Genomic DNA, 18095 nt, shown 5'->3' with positions numbered 1-18095 from the left:
TACTTGTCCCAACTACCAAGGCTGCATGATCTGATAGAAGAAATTCTGTTCGTGTTTTATTATGTAAAGCAATTATTTGATGCAGGTCGTGTCATCTGAAGCCTATAGATGCAGAACTCACTACTAGGTCATTGTGATTGATGCTGTTGTTGACTTCCATTACTCGTCTTAGTACTACGTTCATTGTCCAAAGATTGTATACTTGTATTCTCATTTAAGCTTTGTTACAGAGTAATCTTATTAGACTCCCTTGGTACGCACTGAGAATGAAAATCAACTTTTCTCGTTGGCAAATTCAGAATGATTATTTTGATTACAAGTGTATTACTATATAAGAAGAGCGAATAGCACACAGCTGGGCATCAACATACCTGTTTCATTATGAGGGCAATTTTGTCATTTCACTGTTTTACTGAGTTGTGTCAGTTTTTTCGACTGATGCGTGTACTGTAACTTTAGATACACAGATTTCGCAGCAGTTCACCAGCTCTCTCTCTTGCTTCTTTCCTTAATTTCATCGCCATGGCCGAACAGCTTTCTCTCGAATTTGTATGTTACGAGCAGATGAGTATTCACAATCTAACTGCAAAATTGATGGTTTAGCTGTCATGTTTATGTTGGTAAGAGTTGTGGTCACTGAACTTTTTTGTCATCATCATCGTCACCCTCTTCTATGCTCATCTGCTCTTCAGGTATCCATTTGTCAATTATGTCACAGATACTGAAAATCAAGTTCGCACGCTTTTATTTTTCCTTTCTCTCCTTTTCTTTTTATGTATATGTATCAAAATTCTTACCAATTTTAGCTGTAGTATGGCTATCTTCTACTTTCGTTTTTTGTGCTTTGTTAATTAGGAATTGCATTTTCACGCAATTTAGCTTCGAAATTGTGTCGATTTGCACAAATAGAACATAGAAATTGGCTTTCATTGTTTGTGGAATTCCATCTTTGTTAATGTATTTGGACCAACAGAAGGTCTGTACATACTCAATGACTCATAATTCTCAAGGGTGTTTATTTTGTTGATTGTTGCGAGGCTTTCTCGGCGTCGTTCTGTTGATGGTGCCACAATGGTTAAAGTTTTGCTCTTTGTTATGGTACATCCTTCTGTTTATGAATTATTTTATGTCTTAGACAAAACAATGGATATGCATTCCCAATATGTTTAGATATGGATGTAGCTTGGTTACAAATATAATTCTTCCCCTTTTAGTTTCTTCTCAGGGAAAGAAAAACCAAAATTAGGTTCCCGTTTCTCTATGTGAAGCTCGAAATGTTGTGCAAAATAAGCATCTGTAACTGTAAAACTGCAGAAGGCCTTGACATCAGTAAGTCTTGGCAAGCTAAAATGTTGTTTCTTTGATCCTCCACAAGAAAGTAATTTATGACAAGAGTACAATTGAGTAGCTAGGATTCCCAATCAGCTTAAATGGAGAGGTTGTAATAAGGAATTCCTGAACGGAGCATCCCTCTAAAACTGAATATTCAAGTACATGAAGCTTCATCAGCGTGTGCCAGTATGCAGCCTAACTGATATAGGTTGTGCGGACAGAGTTTGGACAGGAGGAAGCTGAATGCTGCCCTCATGAAAGATTTCAAGCATAGATCAAGGAGAGTCAAATGCTTTAGTCCAGGGTGAAAAATCATGATTATAAAAATCCTAGCACAGACTCATTAACAGATGCCTTCTTATCGATGTCGTCGGTAAAATATGCGGGATACTGAAACACCCTTTACTGCCTGTAGTTTTCCTGCTCAGAGGTACTATCTACTATGTTGTTTTCGACTGACAATCTGCATACATACTGATACTGATCAGTTAGAAATCTTTTGATGGTAATACATGTAAGGTGAACATGTTCATGTTTGTTTCTGCTGTTTCTAGCATTTTTACCTCCGGTGCGAGATTTTACTACTTTATTTCATTTACGATTTATGTCTACATTCCATAGTATCATCCCTTTATATTGATATGATCATTTATTCTTTGAGTAGGGCAATAAGATGAAATTGAGTAGAATATAAGTAGTAAGAATTTCATAACAATTCTACCCTCAAACCTGGAAGTATATCCTCCTAAGTCTAGTGAGATACAAATTTAATAACTTCTTATGAAAGACTAAGGCTAATAACTGGATTGTGATGACTTGATTAGTGACTTATGATATGAATTGAAATTGATATTTGTGTATTGAGTTTGAGTTGATATTAAGCCGGAAGCGGCTGCCCGAAGGGGCCATCATTATTAAGCCGGAAGCGGCTGCCCGAATGGGCCGTCATTATTATGCCGGAAGCGGCCGTCCGAAGGGACTAATGTGATACTAGCCGGAAGCCCACGTTGGCAAAATGTATGTCAATCCCTTCAATAAAGTATATTGCCTTTGATGTGTAAAGTGTAAACGAAAAGGCGAAGTTAGATATCAGTCATTCGAATGATATGTTCAAATTTCAATTACTCTTCAAATGTGAAAGGAATGTTTAGCTCTTAAGGGGTGGACAAGAAATTTCTTAACTTTATGTGCTTTTAAATTAACGTTAGTGGCGCCTTTTAATTAGTTGAAAATACCAGGATGATAGAAAGAAAAGTGAAATTGAGAGTGTAGGCGTAAGACAACCAAATCACAGCTTTGATGAGTGTTATCGTATGTCGGCTATGGACAAAGCATAATTCCTAGAATATTCTTCATGTCTGATGCTAGTATACTCCCTGCGTCCCATAATAAGTCATCTTAGCCAAAAATACGCATATTAAGAAACTAATATGTAATACTAAGTTTATTAAATTACCCCTATATAATAAAAATAAATTATTTTTTCCTCTTGATTAGAGCAGGCACAAGTAGTAATCTTTTTAACATTGGAAATCCAACAATACTAAATTACTACGTGGTTTTTTCAATCATCATTTAGATATTACTTTAACTTGTTAGTTTTTGTCTCAGGGTAGAGTTGGAAAAAAGTAGCCAATTTATGTCTTGATTTCTTAAGGTAAAAATGTTGCTCGCACTAAACTACAAGTTTATTTTTAATTTTTGTGGTGGTTGTGTGAATTATCAAGTATTTATTTGATTGTAACGCGGTTCAGTGACAAGAGGACTACAGGGGAGGAAAAGCAAAGACCATACTGTTCTTAGAAGACTGGTCGTATTTCTTGCCTTTAGGATCAACCTTTTATTTTGTTAAATTAGAATTACAATGACATATTTTGCTCGACAAAATGAGCTTTGTAAAGAAGTTAGTTTTGTATGTAATTTCCTAGAGAGGCAATGCTTAAGCATAATATGCAGTTCTGCCTTCCCTCTCGAACTCAATTATGGCTTGAGCCTTGAGGTACAAAACTTGCTGCGGCTTTTCCCCTTTCGTTTACTTAGTTATTGTCTATGATCATCTATTTACGAAAGATTAATCTAAATAGCCACCTATCCAAATGCTAAACTAAAAATAGCAGCCAGATATATAATATATGTATAATTCACGTTTAATTCATGCATAATCTATATATACCAGCTAATAAAAGTGGACAGTGAAGTCGACCAACTAATTATACAAAAACCCCTTATTTTTTATTTATTGGTCTTTTCTCTAACCCCAATTCCCATAGTTTTACTTCATTCTATAAAGTCCTAATTCCTAGAAGTTGTTCAAGATAAGTTTCATCGGGAAGGGTTAATAATACGAGAGGAACTAAAAAAGAGAAGATTAAGGAAAAAAAATGGAAAACAAAGAAAGATATAATAAATCCATAAGAAAGTAAAACAAAATGATATTTTATTTTAATAGAAAAAACTAGTGTGTCATTTATTACAAACTTTTGTCATTCAATCATCATTAAATAAATATGTATTCTCATTTAAATTTATAATTATAAAAATATTCGCTTGTTTCATTTAGTACGAACATCCAATACATATAAATATTCATCCTACTTAGGCAATTAACCCAAGTACTAGCCATATATGTCAGTGCGATGCACGAGCCGAACATGTTTATTCACTTTAATTAGTCTATTTAAGGTTTGTATTTTGTAAATATTTTTTAAAAATTTGTCATAATTATGACAATGAAAGTTGTTCATCAATGTGAAAAAGAAAATTAGTAAGAAGGTGAGGGAAAATTAATATTTTGATTTTAAATTTTTTCTTTTAAATTGTTTAATATCTTACATGTATACTGACAAGTTGATATCCATCTCAATCAATTAACTGTTTAGATCCAAACATAAGAACCATTGTTGTATATATTGAGTTTTTTAAAAGCGAAACTAATAAAATATTTTTATTAAATTAATTAAAAAATATGAGGAAATAAATGTGTCGGATAATTAAAATTGAAGTGCATACGTCTATGGAATAAATATTAAGTATTATGACATATTAGAAATGCGATATGTTATATCGTAAATCACCAAATTTTAATTCCGAAATGAAAATATAAACTAATACATTTTATAAATGTAAAGAAACAATAATCTGAGAATGCAAAAGACAGTAAGATAAGTAAAGTATTGACAAAGAGTTTTTCTTCTTTCTTAATACTTTAAACGTGAAAAGAGGACGAACAATAGAATGCAAATTTGTACCAAAAGTTATATAAATTGCACACTTTAACCAACTACTTTTTTATCCACTTAGACATTTGTCATAATCTCTCTCCAATAGACTATTTTCAAGAATATTGATTAGAAACGATTAATTTTATTTTGGTTTTATAAATGAATAAGTAATTTGGACACACACATATTATATTTTTCAAGAACGTGAAAAGTCAAGAGTGAACAAGTAAAAGTGCACAGAGGAAATAAATGTATCGGAGAATTAAAATTGAAATGCATACGTCTATAGAATAAATATTAAGTACTATGACATATTAGAAATGTCCACGTAGGATTAAAAAATAGTTGAATAAAGTGTACAAGTTATATAACTTATGATACAAGCATTTATGACGCGTACAATTTGTTAAGCTTTTGATACAAGTTTGGACAGCTGTGTTCGTACCCCAAGCCATTTATGAGCCGTGACACTTATTATATATATATAGATGAAAAGCAGTGGATACAAGAAGGGACTGCTGTGTTGATCCCTCCTTGGCACTTATTATATATAGAAAAGTAACACCAAATAAAAATTTTACAAAAAAAAAATAAAAACAAATAATCATAAATCTCAATTTTCTCCTCATAGAACAAAGACTTAAAAAGAGTTGCTGAAGAGTCAGGACACACCTTCCCAGTCATCGCTCCTCCAGCTGCTACCCACCCCCTCTCTGCCCCACCCCATGCCTTTTGTTTGTTACTGTACACTCAACAGACAAATATATACAGTCTGACAGAGACTCTCTAAACATATAAATACAAAAAACACTTTGATCGTCATTCCGGTGTAGCTCTCTCACATACTAGTAAGTCTCCCCCTTATCGCTTCTCTTTGTATAGGTACGTATGCATATATCTCTTCAATTGTAGATAGGATTTCTGTATACATATATACACATACCTGAGTAGGTTATTATACTTGTTAGGCGTATGAGGTACATGTATGCATACGATTGAATTGCTATAAAACATATTAATGGTTCACAAGAAGCGAACCGTCGCTCCTCGTCCCAAAAACTCAACTGCGCTGGTTGAGTCGGACCAAAACCTAGTTTCAGTATGTCCATCACTTCACAACAAACTATCTAGCAAAAAGGACGCTCTACCGGTTGTTGAATTAGCTTCAATAAAGCTTGAATGTGAGCGTGCCCTAACATCCCTGCGTCGAGGGAACCATAATAAAGCCCTAAGATTGATTAAGGAACTGTCGAACAAGCATGAAAACTCCCCTCGTTTAGCTTTAATTTGTCGTGTCCGTGGCACTGTTTGTGTTCAAGTGGCGTCTATGATTGATGATCCTAGTGCTAAGAATAGACATTTGAAGAATGCTATTGAGAGCGCTGGGAAAGCGGTTTTACTGTCTCCCAATTCGATTGAGTTTGCACATTTCTATGCTAATCTGCTGTACGAGGCTGCGAACGAGGGGAAAGAATATGAGGAAGTTGTGCGGGTGTGTGAAAGGGCATTGGCGATTGAGAACCCCGTAGATCCTGCTAAAGAGAGCTTACAGGAGGAAAGTCAACAGAAGGATGAGACACCTCATGCTCGGATTGACCATGTGCGGAATGAGCTTCGAAGTTTAATTCAGAAATCGAACATTGCATCTATTTCTACTTGGGTGAAGCATATAGGCAACGGTGAGGAGAAATTCAGGTTTATCCCGCTAAGGAGGGTGCCGGAAGACCCAATGGAGCTGAGGTTGGTTACATCAAGAGGGTCAAATGAGATTAAAAAGGCGACTAAGACACCTGAAGAGAGGAGGAAGGAGATTGAGGTTCGAGTGGCTGCTGCAAGGCTGTTGCAACAGAAGTCTGAAACTGTGCAGATGCACAATGACGGAGATAAACCTCTGGATCCGACAGAAGGATCAGGGCATAAAACTGGTGAGAGAAGGAAGAGCGGAAATGCAAAGAAAAATGCGTCGTCCACAGAGAGAAGGGATTGGGTGCAGTCATATTGGAACTCCTTGACTTGGGATAGGAAGAAAAAGTTTCTTAGAATTACAGTTTCAGATCTTAAGGCTCATATAGGTGCGTCAAAAGATGGAGTGGCTATTGAAGTGCTATCTGAGGCTCTATCATTAGCTGAAACCAATAAAGATTGGAAGTTCTGGACATGCTGTCGCTGTGGTGAAAAAATTACCGACTCTCTATCACACAACCAGCATGTTGTGCATGAGCACATTGGAACTTTGCCGCCTAAATTGCAGTCTGTATTGCCTCAGAATGTGGAGAATGAGTGGGCCGAGATGCTTCTGAACTGTTCTTGGGAACCCTTAGATGTTAATGCGGCCATGGAGATGCTTGATAAACAATCAAGATCTCAAGGACATGGTTTTCTTGATGAAACATACCCAATAGATAGCACAGAAGAGTTGAAGTATGGTTTTTCTGAGGTTTTCGACAATGAAGATGAATGGGATTCGTCACCTAGAAAGAAGAAATTTGGGGATATACCAAACAGGAATATGGTTGAGAGCAGAGTATATGATAAGATCTCAGATATTGAATTGATGGATTGTGATGTGAATTATGGTACTAAGAATTGTTTCCTCCCTGACAAGTGGCCACTATCTGATGATCCTGACAGAGCAAAGCTTCTTGAAAGAATCTTTGCTGCATTCCAGGCGCTTATTGAAAATAAATATCTTGCTTCAAGTCACCTCAGCAAGGTTATTCGTTTTGCGGTGGAAGAGCTCCAGAGTCTTGCTTTTGGCTCTCAACTTCTTAACTACAATGTTGATCAATCTCCCTTATGCATATGCTTTCTAGGTGCCCAGGAGTTAAAAAAAGTGCTAAAGTATCTGCAAGAGCTTTCTCATTCTTCTGGCTTAGGTAGCTATTCCGAGAAAATTAGTGTTCGAGATGGAGCAAGCAATGCTAGTCAAGGATTTGACGACCTGGAGAAATTAGTTTTGAGTGAAGATGGTTCATGTTTATTGTTTGATGAGCGTTTCCTGCTGTGCAAATTTACTCGTAGCTCATGTCCAGATATAGTTTCTATTGGCAGAACTACAAATGTTATGTCTAGTAATCAGTACCATAATGGAACTGGACCTGATCCAGAGGCATTATTGTCCTGGATATTTGCCGGTCCATCAAGTGTAGAACAATTGGCATCCTGGACACGTGCAAGAGAAGAGAAAGCACAACAAGGTATGGAAATTCTTCGTTTTCTTGAGAAGGAGTTTTATGACCTGCAAGGTTTATGTGAGAGAAAATATGAACATTTATGTTACGAGGAAGCACTGCAGGCAGTAGAAGATATTTGTTTAGAAGAGGGTAAGAGAAGAGATCATGCAACTGAATTTGTTCGACGAAGTTATGATTCTGTCTTGCGGAAGCGGCGAAACGAGCTCATAGAAAGTGACAATGATGTTACAATTGTCGGCTATAGGTTTGAGTTGGATGCTATATCAAATGTTCTGAAGGAAGCAGAGTCTCTCAATGTCAATCGGTTTGGTTTTGAGGAAGCTTACAGTGGTGGAGCATCTCAACTATGTGGCATCGAATCTGGTGAAGAGGATGACTGGAGACTGAAGGACTACCTTCATCAAGTGGACTCTTGTGTAGAAGTTGCACTACAGAGACAGAAGGAACATGTCTCCATTGAGGTTGGTGCATCAGCTATGGTCTAATGCTGATTTTTATTTATTTATGTTTTCCATTTTCTCTTTAATTGTTTTTTTCTCTATCAATTTCCTGAATTCAGCTGAGTAAAATAGATGCTCGAATCATGCGAGTGGTTGCTGCGATGCAGCAGCTGAAAGTAAAGCTTGAGCATGCATCTGCCCAGGATTATCGGAGGATTTTAGTGACACTGTTGAAATCATATTTGCAGGTCTGTACTTAGCATCTACTTTTGTGATAGTTCAATTGTTGCTTCTGGGATCTTTTACTGCGAGTTCTCTCTTCCTTCAGTCTACCATTTACCTCTGTTTTACTATTCTTTTAGGATGATGATTGTCTCTCTCTTCCTTCAGGCATATTTGGAGGATCTGGCTGAGAAGGATGCTACTGAGAAATCTGATGCTGCAAGGGAAGCTTTACTGGCTGAACTTGCTCGTGATTCCAAGAATAGTTCTGGTGGAGGAAGTGGTTATTCTAAGCATACACAAGAAAAAATTAAAGATAAGAAAAAAAACAAAGAGTATCGGAAAACCAAGGATTCAAAGGTAGACTTTTTTTCCTGATGCAATTTTTACTGTGTACGAGTTGGGAAGTAATCAGTTTACTCTTACTTGCAGCCTACTATTGGCAACGAAGTGCAATTTCTTCGCCATCATTCAATGGAAGATGTGTACGTCTTTTCCCAAATAAATGCTTTTAACATAAGCTTGAAACTCCTTATTATGTAGAAATCATGATGACCTTTAATGTCAACAAATACCTGTGGTGTTGCAGCTCATTTGCAGTCACTTGTAATGGAGAGGATCAAGGTGATGAAGCTGTTGGCAAAGGTGTTTCCTTGAATGAACAGGAGGAGGAGTATAGACGTAGGATTGAATTCGAAGCTGAGGAAAGAAAGCTTGAAGAAACTTTGGAATATCAAAGACGAATGGAGAATGAGGCTAAATTAAAGCATCTGGCTGAGCAAACTAAGAGAACTGCAGAAACATGTCAAGGGAGTATAGATGCAGTTATGAAGTCTGTTACTTGCTTGAAGTACAGTGATAATGATCAAATAATCAATGAGCAATTGAAGAGTAGTAAGAAGGTCAATTCTCTTATGCTTGGAATCTTCTATTTCTGTGAGAGTTTTCCCATTCTGTTTATATTCTGTAAAAGGAGTGTCATTGAATGTTGATGGTGTTACTCTTGAAGGATATGCTTCTCTAAATTTAGTCCGAATTAGTCGTCGATTGTAACATATCTCATGCAAATTTTGGAATTCTTGATGCAGAAGAATGAATTTCCAGGCAGTTTAGAAAGTCTTTCAAAAATTAATGCTGAAGGAATGACACAAATAACTGGTATTCTTTGTTTCAATGTCAGCAAGAATTTTGCTAGCTAAATAAACCCCTTGGCATTACAGTGCCACAGTTACGATGTCACCTGATTGTATAATCTATCACTGCTATCATTCAGGACTGCCAAATGAAGTAACTCCGGAGGATAGTACTCTGGTATCTGTTCGACGCTCTGGAAGGAGAGGCAGAGTCCAGAAAGATTCTAAGCTTATTGATGGAAAGTTTCAGTCTGCTTCCAATGAAAAGGAAAATACTGAAGTTGTTGAACCGAGAGCCCTGCATTCTCCACATGGTGAGTTGCAATTGTCTGCTAAACTGTTGTAGTGCCTTGATTTGCTGGCCCTGAAGAAATACCAGATTTTTGTAGTTTTTGTTCTTTTTTGTCTTATTTTATCATGTATGTTGTAGTTGTTTGCAAAATTTTCATGTGAATATTTGCCTCACTTGCTATCGTGGGCAGAAGCTGGTGGATTGTTGGCAAGTAATAAATCCACGTCTAGTAGTAGTGTCTTCTTTATGAGACAACCAGATCCAAGCCTTGAGAAAGTAGGAACTAGGAACCAAATGACAAAAGTTGACATGCACATTATATTTCAGGAGCATGCTTTTCTCAATTTAGTTGGAGTTAATTGGCTAGTTATTAACAGTTGTATGGATGTCTAAAACTGATAACTTGCTCTATGATCTGAAGAGCTCTATGCATAGTGTCGCTTTCCTTTTGATAACCACATATTTGTATTTTGCATCTTTGGCTAAGATAAAGTATATTTGCATCTTTGAGACAAACAAATTACCACCAAGTTACATCTCTTTCCATTCTGTCAGAGGTTTAGATGAGCAATTCACTTTGTTTCACTGATATGACAGTGAAGTTTTGGTATTGCTCAACTATATCTTGAAGCTGGCATGCTTTTATATCTAAACAGTGGGACAAAGTTTGATCCAATTCTATCTGCAATTTGAGCAGTTCGTTTTTCTTTCACTGATATTAACAGGTGGGGGAAAAAGACCCCGTATACTAGCCATATACCAAAAAGAGAGAACCTACATCAAAACATGATTCTCAAAAAAGGAGACCCAAATCTTCTATACAAACAGGGGTCTCATGGGAACACCAAAAGCAAACTAGAAACAAAGGACTATTTGCAACTTTACAATATCTAGTTCAAATAACCCACAACAGTGCCAGCGGGTTAACCTTCCAAGCCCTAGGACTCCTCTTCCCCATTTTGTAACCCCAACTATGCAATGCCTTCTTCACTCTTCTCGGCATCACCCATCGTACCCCAAACCACTTAAGAACCACTCTGATGTGATTCTTCGAGTTAACAAAGAACCAATCGACTAGGATCTTATTCTTGAAGCGATTGATGGGCAGAATTCAAGAAACGGACGTAAATCGGGCTATACTTCTCGGAATTATGTGATTTCAAGACGAGGAGAAAGATGACGATTTGAATATAAAAATAACTATTGAATCGTTTAAAACAAGTAAATATTGAGGGCACAACGATGGAAAGGAAATTAGGATTCTGGGTATGAAATAGAATGAAATTTTAATCAAGAAACGCGTTCTTGAATGATCAAGAACAAATAAAGTTCCTAAGTCACCACTTGAAATCAATTAACATGATAAAGAAACACCACACGCAACTGAAAACAAGGTAAAGACTATCACCACCTTGCTTGGAACGAAAAACAAGGATAAAGAACACCAAATAGAGAAAATAACTCTATTGCAAACTAGGGTTTAAGCTCAAAAACGTGAATTCTATATTTACAAGTAATGAGAACCCTTTATATAGGCCTAGGGTCTCTTCTTTTATGACTACAAATCCCTATTCTACTCTAGAAAGGAAATAACTAAAAACAAGGACAGTAAAATCCCTATTCTACAAGGAAAAGAATAAAGAAAACTAGAATCCTACTAGAACTAGGATAAAGATCCTACTAATGATAGGAAATTAAATCCTACTATGATATAAATCAAGAACAAGAAACCTATTTAGAAAAGGATTCAAGAAACAAGAATGGGAAATAATCTTCAAACTTGAGCTTCTTGGACTTTTCTTTTTCTTGAATTTCAGTCTTGTGTTTCTTGATTTTCTTGAATTTCTTGATATTCTTCATCTTTCATCACACTCTCCACAGTCGATTAGCCACTAGACAATTCAACAAGAGATGATCCACATTTTCACCTGAACTCTTGCACATGTCAATTTCCCCAATTACAAGTCAATTTGGGGGCCAATTAGGGATAAGATCCCAATCCCCTTTTACTTTCCCCACCCTTACCCAAGAAATGAAAAGCCAAGCTGGTGGGTGACGATAACTGCTTTTCCTTGTAGTTCTTGTTCTTGCCTCAATTTATGTTACCTTCTGGTTTCCATATATAAACAATCAATTATGATGTACTCTCTGTGTTGATCTACCTTTGATTTCAATATTAGGAAGTAATGGTCCAGCAGATAGTGGAACAAAGACATTGAGACAGCTACACGTGGAGGAGGACGACGAAGAAAGGTTCCAAGCTGACCTTAAGAAGGCTGTTCTGCAAAGCCTTGGTATGCAAATTTATCTCAGGCACTGACTCTCCTAAAGTCGTTTGATGCTTATTAGTTTGGGCTGTTCTGTGTATTGTTTACCACTGCTGTAAAAGTAATCAGAACAAATGCCAAATGTACCTTCTCTTTTTACTTATCTACTGTCAGTGTAAAATCTTCTAAAAATATTAAAATCGTCTGAAAATGTAATGATTTCCGTTGGAGAAAATGACATGCTATATATGGAGAATTACATGTTTATATTTCCTTCGGTTGGCTTGAAAGCTTAAACAACCTCAAATATGTGTCCTCTCTTGCTAGCCGAGATTTTATTCGAACTTACTGAAGCTGTTTCTCTGTCGTTTGCTTTGGAGGCAGGACAAGTATAAAGAAGCAATTTGATTGTTCCTCTGCTTGTTAAAGTGTTCTGCCCTCATTTCTCATTCTTTTCTTCCCCTTTTTTATAATGCTAGACACTATTCATGCACGTGAGAAGTTACCCTTGCTGCCGAGTTCAAGGAACGGGAAAGATGTGTTTCCCAAGGCTGGGACTTTGGGCAATGCAAAGCGTTTTGGAGATGTAAATGTAATGGATGTATATGGCACTGGGCTAAATAATGAAGTAGGGGAATATAATTGCTTTCTAAATGTCATTATACAGGTTTGTGTTCACAAGGGCTTATCCTATTTTTTTTTTCATCATAGGAGTGAGTTTACTTGCATTGTGCTTCTTACTGTATTTTCATATGGAGCATGCTCTGAGACCTTTCTTCTGGTGTTCTTTAGTCATTGTGGCATCTAAGAAGTTTTCGAGCTGAATTCCAGCGAAAATCATCCAAACACGTTCATGTTGGTGATCCATGTGTGACATGTGCTTTGTACGACATATTTACTGCGTTGAGCACTGCTTCAACTGAAACATGCAGTAAGGCGGTTGCTCCTACTTCTTTGAGAATTGCCCTCAGCAACCTGTATCCTGATAGTAATTTTTTCCAGGAGGTAAATCCAAAACTGTGTCAACCGCATCCATACTTTTGTAGGAGTCCACCTGTTTGAAATTACTTGCTTAAATTTTAATTTAGATGGTTTTGATCTACAGGGCCAGATGAATGATGCGTCTGAAGTGCTGGGTGTAATATTTGATTGTCTTCATCGATCGTTCACATCAGCTTCAGGTGTTTCTGATACTGAATCTGCAGATAGTAGCTGCATGGGCACGTGGGATTGTTCAAATATTGCTTGTATTGTACATTCTCTTTTCGGGATGGATATTTTTGAACAAATGAACTGCTACAATTGTGGATTGGAGTCCAGACATCTGAAATATACATCTTTCTTTCACAATATTAATGCCAGTGCCCTCCGTACAATGAAGGCATGTTCTTCAAAGCAATTCTGTGATGACACTTTAATCTCTGTTCAGAATAATAATCTTATGAGGTCCATCTAGAAAGTATTTGGACAATTAGCAATTTACTTTCTCCTGTTTAAGTTTCGTGTCCTTTCCATTTAGGTTATGTGTCCAGAAAGCTCCTTTGATGAGCTTCTCAATCTTGTTGAGATGAACCATCAGTTGGCTTGTGATTCTGAGGTTGGTGGTTGTGGGAAGCTTAACTACATCCATCATATCCTCTCTACTGCACCGCATGTGTTTACAACAGGTATCAATGGTCTTCTGGTTTTCATTTCTTTTTTTCTGCGTGGGTGATCTATATCTCAAGAAAATCATCACATGGTCCTCAGCTTCCCTTTATATTTCTTTTCCTGCAGTTTTAGGTTGGCAAAATACTTGTGAGAGTGTTGGTGACATAATAGCAACATTATCAGCTCTATCTACTGAGGTGGACATTGGTGTACTTTATCGTGGTCTCGATCCTAAAAACAAACACTTCTTAATTTCAGTGGTAAACCTCTTTTGACTCTTTTTTCATTGCTTTCTGAAGAAAAAAAACCTTTGATTTTACATGCTGAGAGTATCCAGTGCCAATTCATCGGATCAGTAGTATTTTTGTTATTCTTGGTCACATCATTTGATTACACAATTTTTTGTGATATTTTTGTTCGATGATTTTGTATTCTCTGCTAATGTTTACCATGTAATAGGCATTAAAATTTCAATTTTTAAAGAGAAAAGACATCAAATCCCCCTAAACTTGTCCCGAAAACTCACTTTAGCAATTTAACTTTACAGGCGTTTGTTTTACCCCCCTATACTTGTTTGAAATGAGATAGATACCACCCTGAGATTATAATACCAGTCTCACAATATAAGGTGTAATACACGCGCGCCACATCATTGACATGTCAGCACCATGTCAAAGCCACGTCAGAGCCACATTAATTCTATCTAAATTTTAATTTTTTATTCTTCTTCATTTCTTTTTTATTATTTCACGATTTTTCTTTTCCTTAATTGTATTTTTATACACTAATTAAAGCCTAAATTTATCACAATTGAGAGGGAGACAAAAGAGGCATGAGGCACCATTTCTTTCTTCTTCTTTCCTCAATCCGCCCTTTTTTTTCCGTCAGGTAAAACGATGACGTTTGGGTTGCAAAGAATAAAAGGTCCTGGTGGCATGTTGGTGCAAAACATAGTTTTGTGTTTTTGGATTCTTATTTGAAGAATTCGCTTTTTACCTTGATTGTAGAAGTAATCGAATCAGCCTTTTAATGGGCGATTGATGGTATCCCATAGTAGCCGGAAATTTTGCAGGTCGGTAGTTTTATGAGTTGGGATATGTTTTTTTCTGATAACAAAAGAGTGATTGAATGGAATCTTTTTGTGGGTGTGTGGGGAAATGGGAAGAAGGAACAATATGAGTGGGGGAGAGGGGTTAGCTTTGTGAACTCAGATCCACTGATGGGTTTTAGAGACATAGAGAGTACTGTGTGTGAGAAGTCCTATGGAGGGGTTGATGGAAGTGATGAGGAGAAGAACAAAGGAAAAAAAAAACAAAGGAAGCAAAGTATGAAACATTGTTGGTGAAGAGAATGATGCTTTGTGCTGTCATTGTTGTGAAAAAGTTTGATTCGTTATTGGAAAAAAAAAAGTGGATTTTTTCAGCCCTATTCATGTTTTCCGGCGATCTAAGAGAGGGAGATAACGGGGAAAGGGAGGGAGAGAAGGAGCTCGCCGGAGATGGTGAGAGAGAGAGCGAGGGAGTGAGCCCAGCTTTGAGGAAGAAGATGAGAGAAAAATGAAAACAGAAAAATTTATAGTACAATACACATTACAGTGGGCCCACCTTTTAAAAGAAAAAAAAATATTACACGCACTCATTGTTTTTTTGGCCACATCAGCATTCAGGGTGGTATTTATTTCGCTTCAAATAAGTATAGGGGGGTAAATAAAAGCCCATAAAGTTAAATTGCTAAAGTGAGTTTTCGAGACAAGTTTAGGGGGGATGTTATGTCTTTTCTCATTTTTAAATAAGAGATTCAGAAGCTGAAAAAATTATCAGTTAGCTAGCGGTCGATATGCCAACCGCATTTTGGATAATCATCTCTTGTTCCTGTTTGAAATTTTTTGCTTATTAATATATTATATTGTATTCTCAACCAATTATTTTTTACCCATAAACAAATGGCCTCACGAATTATGTGGATACTAACTCATCTTCTGTTCATTTTTCATAAAAGTACTTCTATCATCTTATCAGCACTTGGGACGGTCTTGATTGGTTTTGGTTTAAACTATGCGTCCCCATTATACCAAATTTCTTTTAGTTTCCATTTTGCAATTTCAATATTGTTAGTTTGCTGTTTCCACTTCAGAGCTGGATTGATATTGCAAAACTTTAATAATGTAGTTGTACTTGCCATCCACTTCCCATATTTTTCTTTTCCTGTGTTATTTATCATAACAGGCTTAAGATTATCAGTTTCAATAAATAAAGAGATTTCTGATCACTCAATCCCCCCCCCCCCCCCCCCCCCCCCCTCCTCTTTTTAGAAAAAGAAGCAAAAGGATGTCACCATTCGAAAAAAACGACAATAACAACTATTCTTCAATCAAGAGAGATGGGATCGGCTATGTGAATTATCACTATGCATTTCGCACTACTTGAACCCGTCGCAATCTAATATTCAATAATTTGTGTTCTCAAAAAAGTGGTTTGATTTATTGCTTGATATTTGCTCAGGTTTGCTATTATGGACAGCATTATCACTGTTTTGCCTACAGTCGGGATCATGGACGGTGGATCATGTATGACGACAAAACTGTGAAGGTAAAAGTTTCTTTTTTCCTTCTTTCCATCCTCTTCCCATTTGTCTTGTTATTATTTTAAGTTTTTGTAAGTTACAGATATGTGGTATTCAGGTAATTGGGAGCTGGGATGATGTTCTTGTTATGTGTGAACGAGGGCATTTGCAACCACAGGTCCTTTTCTTTGAAGCTGTAAAGTAGTCTGACTCAGAAAAGATGGTAGCTCTTTTTTATATCTGAAGCTCGTATGAAGTTCAGCTTATAAAACATGCCTGCCTTATACTGCACCAAAGATGTGATCAGCATGTTTTTCCATTCATGCGGCAAACACATTGATCTGACCTGCACGTTCTGTTGACTGAGCAAAAAGGTCATAAATTCATACACTGGAAAATATAGATGTGTACAAATCCAAGCTGTAGTATACAAACAAGTTTTGTTATGTTGAAGAGAGAACAGGAGACACCGGCATGTGCAGACGATAGATCTCTGTCTCATATGATTGATGCGCGTCATATCACAGAAAAGCAACTGTAGATTCTAATGCCCTTGTTACCTGGATATTGTGTTGGCAGAAACAAGTTTTTGCATCTGCCAGTTCTCTAAAAATTTTGGCTCCTTGCAATAAGGTGGCATGGTTGAGTATAATGAAATATTTGCTACCAGTTGGCTGACCAGGATGAATATTTGGATTTTGACTTCCCAATGGCAGCAAAGTACCTTGTACATGATATTGCTTCTGTACACTGGCAATGCTAGGTAATTTGCATCTTTTATCTATTTTTAGTGTAAGGAAGTTGTGTATAATGATCTTTAGTTTTTAGTGGTGCTGGTCCCCACCCTCACCCCGAAGCCTCCTTTTGGTGGAGTAAATTTTGAGTGCTATAGAACTGATGGGAAATTTTGTATGAGAGATGATGACGACAATGAAATGAAACAAAAATTGCTTGGTTTGTCAAGGAGAGAACATTTTGCTGAATGCTCTGATTAATTACTTCGCCCCATCGACTTTTTTTTACCCTGGAGTCCTTTCCATTTTTTTTTTTCACTGAAGTTCTGCTTAAGTCTCAGTTTCCTGTCCTCCTGCGCTTACCCCCAACTGTTTACTGGATCTGATGTAATTAATTCTTGCGGGCTGATAGATATTTTCTTCTCCATCATTTGAACTTGTGGCATCCAGTCATCACCGCCTCCTGCAATGCAACTGGAACTATTTGCTCGTAATTCAGGTGTTTTCATCTACTGCCTCTGCGAACACCTTCTATCAGTGGAGGAGCTAAGTGTGTTGAAAGGGGGTTCAATTGAACCTTCATTGGAAAATTACGCTGCACGGGTAGCGTAAACATTTTTTTTTTTTTTTTGTATGTATGTGAATTGTTAAATCCCCTCCTTGATAACTAAATGCATTCATTCATTATGTAGGTTTGCATTTTTTTTTAATGTCCATATGGCATGTTTCCATGTGAATTTGATAATAGTAGTACTGCCATAAGGACTCCATCTCAACAGCAATTCACAGTCGACGACTATACAAAACTTTATGTATACAGTTGGGATGTTGCTTGATCAAAATTTTTGAAATAGTAGATTGGACTGGTTTTATGTCCAAACAGTGGTGACAGAGTGATTCAGGCCGTAACCGCAAGTAACTAGGAATAGTTAAATTAATTAATGGAAGAAAATAATGCAAAAGGAATACGGACTTAGATTCTGGGACTCTTTAAGTTGCAGATTGCTCAAATACGTCAAGAAGCTTTTTTCATCGCAATAAACTTGTG

The 18095-nt window shown here is 36.8% G+C and overlaps 1 protein-coding gene across 2 annotated transcripts; it reads left to right on the top strand.

Annotated features, from left to right (window-relative positions):
- The first annotated feature begins 5251 nt into the window (after positions 1-5251).
- LOC132632685 (uncharacterized) lies at positions 5252-17296 on the top strand. 2 transcript variants are annotated; one of them, XM_060348723.1, is made up of 15 exons: positions 5252-8208; positions 8307-8435; positions 8578-8769; positions 8842-8894; positions 8999-9311; positions 9498-9567; positions 9683-9856; positions 12015-12128; positions 12581-12768; positions 12894-13106; positions 13207-13482; positions 13621-13768; positions 13878-14011; positions 16253-16339; positions 16417-17296. In XM_060348723.1, the coding sequence occupies exons 1-15, from the start codon at positions 5572-5574 to the stop codon at positions 16516-16518; spliced, it is 4830 nt and encodes a 1609-aa protein (XP_060204706.1). In that variant the 5' UTR covers positions 5252-5571; the 3' UTR covers positions 16519-17296. The 2 variants fall into 2 exon arrangements, with proteins under 2 accessions (XP_060204706.1, XP_060204707.1); XM_060348724.1 differs by having other exon boundaries at positions 5253-8208; positions 16432-17296.
- The last annotated feature ends 799 nt before the right edge of the window (positions 17297-18095 follow it).

The sequence above is a fragment of the Lycium barbarum genome, chromosome 3, assembly GCF_019175385.1.
Source record: "Lycium barbarum isolate Lr01 chromosome 3, ASM1917538v2, whole genome shotgun sequence".
NCBI classification, from domain to species: domain Eukaryota; kingdom Viridiplantae; phylum Streptophyta; class Magnoliopsida; order Solanales; family Solanaceae; genus Lycium; species Lycium barbarum.
This window is presented reverse-complemented; position numbering and strand designations above follow the sequence as displayed.

Excerpts from the sequence above, each read along its gene's own strand:
- LOC132632685 (XM_060348723.1), top strand. The coding sequence starts at position 5,572 with ATGGTTCACAAGAAGCGAACCGTCGCTCCTCGTCCCAAAAACTCAACT. Across the intron at positions 12,769-12,893 it reads TTCTAAATGTCATTATACAG|TCATTGTGGCATCTAAGAAG; the intron begins GTTTGTGTTCAC and ends GGTGTTCTTTAG. Across the intron at positions 13,483-13,620 it reads GTGCCCTCCGTACAATGAAG|GTTATGTGTCCAGAAAGCTC; the intron begins GCATGTTCTTCA and ends CTTTCCATTTAG.